Consider the following 6,272-nt stretch of genomic DNA (forward strand, 5'->3'; position numbering starts at 1 on the left):
AGCCGTGCCGGAAGTGACGCCGCCGTACCGGGCTCGGTACCGGGCCCGCGCCATGGAGGCCTGGGTGCGCTTCAGCGCCCAGAGCCAGGCCCGGGAGCGCCTCCTCAGGTGCAGCCGCGGTTCCGCGGGCAGGGGAGGTTCCGAGGGGGATCACGGGAGTCCCGGGGTGGAGAGGCGATCCCAGAGAACGGGGGGTCCCCGGTGATGTCCCCGGTGATGTCCCCGGTGCCCCCCGTGACTCCCTCGTTGTCCCCAGGGCCGCCCAGTACGCCTGTGTGTTGGCCGGGGCCGCGCTGAGCCGCTCCGGGGGCAGTTCCGCGACCCTGAGCCGGCTGCAGCAGCTGGAGGCGCACCTGAGCCTGGGCCGCAAGCGTGAGTGGGGCTGGGGGGGACAGGGCGGGTTTGAGGGGGGATTTGGGGGTCTCACACCCCCGGTAACCCCCCTGGTATCCCCCCCTCCTGTAGTGCTGCCTTTGGGGGGTTTTGAGGGGGGATTTTGGGGTCTCACACCCCTGGTAATCCCCTCCTGTAATGCTAAGTTTGAGGGGGCTCGGCTGAGGGGGCTGGGGAGGATCAGGTTGGTTTTGAGGGGACATTTTGGGGTCTCACACCCCCGGTGTCCCCCCTTTTGCAGTGCTGTGCTTGGGGGGGATCAGGGCAGTTTTTAGGGGGGATTTGGGAGTCTCACACCCCTGTTTTCCCCTCCCCTTTGCAGTGCTGCGTCTGGGGGGCTCTGCCGAGGCCCTGGGGGGCGCCCAGCGCTCGCTGCACCTCCCTGACCCCGTGCTGCGCTTCTGCCTCACCCTGTCCCACCTGAACCGCGCTCTGTTCCTGGCCTGCGACAACGTCCTGTGGGCCGGGAAAAGCGGGGTCCTGCCCGGCCTGGCCATGGAGAAATGGAGCCAGAGGTCCTTCAGGTGAGACAGGGGGCTGGGGGGAGCTTGGGGAAGATTCCTGAGGTTGGGAAAGGCTCCTGAGGTTGGGAAAGGCTCCCCGGGTATGTGGGGTGGGCAGGGAGTGGAATTGCCCTGGGGAAAATGAGAAATGGGATTCCCAAGGGAGAGAGGGAATGGGGTTCCTGGGGGAGAGTGGGGAATGGGGTTCCCCTGGGAAAAAGGAAAAATGGGATTCCCAAGGGAGGACAGGGGTTGGGGTTCCCCTGGGGAGAATGAGGAGTGGAATTCCCAAGGGAGAGCAGGGAATGGGGTTCCCCTGGGGAAAATAAGGAATGGGATTCCTGAGGGAAAGCAGGGAATGGAGCAGGGAAAAGAAAGAATGGAATTCCCCAGGGAGAGCAGGGAATAGGATTTCTGAGGGAGAGCAGTGAATGGGGTTCCTCTGGGGAAAATAAGGAATGGGATTCCTGAGGGAGAGTGGGGAATGGAGTTCCCCTGGGAAAATGGAAAAATGGAATTCCCGAGGGAGGACAGGAAATGGGATTCCTAAGGGAGAGCAGGGAATGGGAGTTCCTGAGGAAGAGCAGGGAATGGGGTTCCCCTGGGATAAAGGAAAAATGGGATTCCCAAGGGAGGACTGGGAATGGAATTCCCCTGGGGAAAATAAATAATGGAATTCCTGAGGGAGAGCAGGGAATGGGATTCCCCTGGAGAGAATAAGGAATAGGATTTCTGAGGGAGAGCAGGGAATGGGGTTCCTCTGGGGACAATAAGGTGTAGAATTCCTGAGGGAAAGCAGGGGAAAATAAATAACGGAATTCCTGAGGGAGAGCAGGGACTGGGGTTCCCCTGGGAAAAAGGAAAAGTGGGATTTCCAAGGGAGAGCAGGGAGTGGGGTTCCCATGGGGAAAATAAATAATGGAATTCCTGAGGGAGAGCAGGGAGTGGGATTCCCAAGGGAGGACTGGGAATGGAATTCCCCTGAGGAAAATAAATAATGGAATTCCTGAGGGAGAGCGGGGATTGGGGTTCTCCTGGGGAGGATGAGGAATGAGGAATTCCCAAGGGAGAGAGGGAATGGGGTTCCTGAGGGAGGGAGGGAGGGAATGGGATTCCCAAGGGAGAGCAGGGAATGGAATTCCCCTGGGGAAAAGAAAGAATGGAATTCCTGAGGGGGAGCAGGGAATGGGATTGCTGAGGGAGAGCAGGGAGTTTGACTCCCCTGGGGAAAAGAAAGAATGGAATTCCAAAGGGAGAGCAGGAAGAGGAATTCCCAAGGGACGGTAGGGAATGGGATTTCTGAGGGAGAGCAGGGAATGGGGTTCCCCTGGGAAAAAGGAAAAGTGGGATTTCCAAGGCAGAGCAGGGAGTGGGGTTCCCATGGGGAAAATAAATAATGGAATTCCTGAGGGGAGAGCAGGGAGTGGAACTCCTGAGGGAGAGCAGGGACTGGGATTCCCCTGGGAAAAAGGAAAAACGGGATTTCCAAGGCAGAGCAGGGACTGGGATTCCCCCGTACAGAATGATAAATACAATCCCTCGGGCGAGCTTAGACTTTCCCACCCCCTGGGCATTTCTGTAGCTGCTGGGAGCATCCCGACCCTTGCGCTGCCCCTTCTCCCCCCTCTCTCTCTCTCTCTCCCCCTCAGGTATTACCTGTTTGCCCTGCTGGTGAACCTGAGCAGGGACGCCTACGAGCTGCGGCTGCTGCTGGAGCGCGCCGGGGCCGCCCGCAAGCGCGGCCGCAGCGCCGAGAGCCGCGCCCAGCCCTGCGCCCCGGGCCGGCTGCAGCAGCTCCGGCTGCAGCTGCAGCTCCAGCTGCACCTCCTGCTGCAGGTGCTCAGGGACAACCCCCCCCTGCTGCTGGACCTGCTCAGGAACGCCTGCGACCTGGTGATCCCGCTGGAGAGGCTGGGGCTGTGCAGGAGCAGCCCCGCGGTGGTGGGCTTGTGTGGGCTCAGCTCGTCGCTGCTGTCCATCCTCACCATCCTGCACCCCTGGCTCAAGCTGAAACCATAAATTTCTTGGGGATTTTGGGGGGTTTTGGCTCCTCTAGAAGTGACTGGCTGGTGCCATTTCCGTTATTCCCGACTCCTGGAGCCACAAAGTTCCAGCATTGGATCCCACAGGGACATCAGCTCTCAAAATGTGGTTTTTTTCCTATTGACTTTTAGGGAAAAAATAGGGGTTCAATGTTCCCCCTTTCTGTCTGGGAAGAGCCTTTTGTGTGGAGCCATCTAATGGGAATATTTGGGGCTGGAAAATGTGGAATTTGGGGTTGGAAAATATGGGGTTCTGTGGGCTCACCTCATCCCTGCTCTCCATCCTCACCATCCTGCACCCCTGGCTCAAGCTGAAACCGTAGTTTTCTGGGGATTTTTTGGGATTTTGGGGGGTTTTGGCACCTCTGGAAGTGCCATTCCCGTCATTCCTGACTCTTTGGAGCCATGAGGTTCCAGCATTGGATGCAGCATTGGATCCCACAGGGACATCAGCTCTCAAAATGTGTTTTTTTTTCCTATTGACTTTTAGGGAAAAAATGGGGGTTCAATGTTCCCCCTTTCTGTGTGGGAAGAGCCTTTCATGTGGATCTAGCTAATGGGAATATTTGGGGTTGGAAAATGTGGATTTGGGGCTGAAAAGTGTGGAATTTGGGGCTGGAAAATGTGGAATTTGGGCTGGAAAATGTGGGATTGGGGCTGGAAAATGAGGATTTCTGGGTGCTTCTCATGGTTTTTTGGGGAGTGAAGCCATGGGTTTGGGGTGATTCTGGTGCCAGATAATGAATCCAACCCCAAATTGTTTGGGTAATTTTTTCCTGCCTTATAAAAAAATCTTGAGTGCAGGGAGAGGAGAATGGGGGAAAACAGGTGTCAGGGATAAATCCATGACTTTGGGGGCTCCAAATAATTAAATTCCAGGGGCAGATTGTCCCTGGAAGAGCAGAAATATCTGGAAGGATTTTTGGGAACTCCAAATTAAATTCCAGAGGCAGATTGTCCTGGGATCTGTCCCTGGGAGAACGGGAATATCCTTTTGAAGGTTTTTTAGGAGCCCCAAATTATTAAATTCCAGATTGTCCCTGGGAAAGCAGGAATATCTTGAAGGTTTATTGGGAGCCCCAAATTATTAAATTCCAGATTATCCTTGGGAGAACAGGAATAGCTTTGAAGGATTTTTGGGAACTCCAAATTGAATTCCAGAGTCAGATTTTCCTTGGATCTCTCCCTGGGAGAGCAGGAATTTTTGGGATATTCTTGAATTCCAGAAGCAGATTGTCCCTGGGAGAACAGAAATAGGTTTGAGGTTTTTTGGGAGCCCCAAATTATTAAATTCCAGATTGTCCCTGGGAGAGCTGGAATATCTTGAAGGATTTTTGGGAGCTCCATCCTGAGCTCCTGGGCTGTGCCAAAAGCTTTTCAGGCATTGAAGGCTTTGGAGCAGGGTGTGAATCCCAGTGGGAATTGGGTGGGGAGCACTCCAGGGCATCCCACGTTTCAGTGTAATTAATTAATGAATAATTTAATGATTAAAGTGCAGCAAACACTGCCTCAGACACTCCTGGTGCTCTTGGGGCTGTGCCCATTCCCTGGTTCAGTGCCCAGCACCTCTGGGGGAAGAAACTGGGTCTGATCCCCCCAAAACTGGTTCTGATACCGAACCTGGTTCTGATGTTAAACCTGGTTCTGATCCCCACCCAAACCTGGTTCTGGTCCCCCCAAAACTGGTTCTGATGCCCCCTAAACCTGGTTCTGATATTAAACCTGGTTCTGATCCCCCCTAAAACTGGTTCTGATATTAAACCTGGTTCTGATTCTTACTTAAACCCGGTTCTGATGCTAAAACTTGTTCTGATACTAAACCTGGTTCTGATCCCCACCTAAACCTGGTTTTAACGCCCCCCTAAATCTGGTTCTGATACTAAACCTGGTTCTGATTTCCCCCTAAACCTGGTTCTGATATTAAACCTGGTTCTGATATTAAACCTGGTTTTAATGCCCCCCTAAAACTTGTTCTGATACGGAACCTGGTTCTGATCCCCACCCAAACCTGATTCTGATGCCCACCTCGGCCTGGTTCTGATACTGAACCTGGTTTTAATCCCCACCTAAACCTGGTTCTGGTATTGAACCGGGTTCTGATCCCCCCAAAACCGGTTCTGATGCTGAACCTGGTTCTAATCCCCCCCCTAAACCTGGTTCTGATAATAAACCTGGTTCTGATACTAAACCTGGTTCTGATCCCCACCTAAACTTTGGTCTGATACCCCCATAGATCTGGTTCTGATGCCCCTCTAAACCTGGTTCTGATACTAAACCCAGTTCTGATATTAAACGTGGTTCTGATCCCCCCTAAACCTGGTTCTGGTGCCCACCTAAACCCGGTTCTGATCCCACCTAAGCCTGGTTCTGATGCTAAAACTGGTTCTGATATTGAGCCTGGTTCTGATCCCACCTAAACCTGATTCTGATGCCCACCTCAATCTGGTTCTGATACTGAACCTGGTTCTGATTCCCCCTTAACCTGGTTCTAATACTAAACTTGGTTCTGATGGCCACCTAAACTAGATTTTAATGCCCCTCCTAAATCTGGTTCTGATATTAAACCTGGTTCTGGTGCCCCCCCTAAACCTGGTTTTAATGCCCACCTAAACCGGGTTCTGATGCTAAAACTGGTTCTGATATTGAACATGGTTCTGATCCCACCTAAACCTGGTTCTGATGTTCACCTAAGCCTGCCCCTGAACTGGGGGCACTGGGACGGGCTGGGAATGCTGGACTGGGTGTACTGGGATGGGCTGGGATGGGCTGGGGGCACTGGGAATGCTGGACTGGGTGTACTGGGCTGAACTGGGAATGCTGGGATGGGCTGGGGATGCTGGACTGGGAACACTGGGCTGAGCTGGGCTGAACTGGGAGCACAGGGTTGAACTGGGAATGCTCTACTGGGATGGACTGGGAGCCCTGGGCCAGACTGGGAATGCTGGACTTGGGGGCACTGGGCCAAACTGGGAATGCTGGACTTGGGGGCACTGGGTTGAACTGGTGGCCCCTCTGTGCCTCAGTTCCCCCATTGTGCCTCAGTTTCCCCTCTGTGCCTCAGTTTCCCCATTGTGCCTCAGTTTCCCCTCCGTGCCTCAGTTTTCCCCTCCGTGCCTCAGTTTCCCCATTGTGCCTCAGTTTCCCCATCGTGCCTCAGTTTCCCCTCTGTGCCTCAGTTTCCCCATCGTGCCTCAGTTTCCCCATCGTGCCTCAGTTTCCCCTCTGTGCCTCAGTTTCCCCTCTGTGCCTCAGTTTCCCCGTGGGCAGGGCCCTGTTTGGCCGCCGGGGCCGCACACTCGCTGTTTGTCTGTTTTTCTCCTCATTCCTTGAGGTT

General features: G+C 54.3%; 1 protein-coding gene and 1 long non-coding RNA gene across 2 annotated transcripts; one reads left to right on the forward strand and one right to left on the reverse strand.

Moving 5' to 3' along the window:
- Nucleotides 1–14: 14 nt before the first annotated feature.
- On the forward strand, nucleotides 15–2,937 carry PEX11B (peroxisomal biogenesis factor 11 beta). Its single transcript, XM_054294807.1, has 4 exons — nucleotides 15–108; nucleotides 257–372; nucleotides 716–917; nucleotides 2,546–2,937. Exons 1-4 carry the CDS (start codon nucleotides 53–55, stop codon nucleotides 2,913–2,915), a joined length of 744 nt encoding a protein of 247 aa, XP_054150782.1. The 5' UTR covers nucleotides 15–52; the 3' UTR covers nucleotides 2,916–2,937.
- A 1,103-nt stretch (nucleotides 2,938–4,040) lies between these two features.
- LOC128949920 (uncharacterized) lies at nucleotides 4,041–4,996 on the reverse strand. The gene is made up of 3 exons (XR_008484294.1): nucleotides 4,724–4,996; nucleotides 4,600–4,660; nucleotides 4,041–4,519 (listed from the first exon to the last, which is right to left on the reverse strand). It is a non-coding gene; the product is annotated as an uncharacterized LOC128949920 (long non-coding RNA).
- Between the last annotated feature and the right edge of the window lie 1,276 nt (nucleotides 4,997–6,272).

The sequence above is a fragment of the Melozone crissalis genome, unplaced genomic scaffold (assembly GCF_028551555.1).
Source record: "Melozone crissalis strain CALT ecotype California unplaced genomic scaffold, PUWL_Pcris_2 ptg000323l_1, whole genome shotgun sequence".
Lineage (NCBI taxonomy): Eukaryota > Metazoa > Chordata > Aves > Passeriformes > Passerellidae > Melozone > Melozone crissalis.

Excerpts from the sequence above, each read along its gene's own strand:
- PEX11B (XM_054294807.1), top strand. The coding sequence starts at position 53 with ATGGAGGCCTGGGTGCGCTTCAGCGCCCAGAGCCAGGCCCGGGAGCGC. Across the intron at positions 109-256 it reads GCCCGGGAGCGCCTCCTCAG|GGCCGCCCAGTACGCCTGTG; the intron begins GTGCAGCCGCGG and ends CGTTGTCCCCAG. Across the intron at positions 373-715 it reads CCTGAGCCTGGGCCGCAAGC|TGCTGCGTCTGGGGGGCTCT; the intron begins GTGAGTGGGGCT and ends TCCCCTTTGCAG.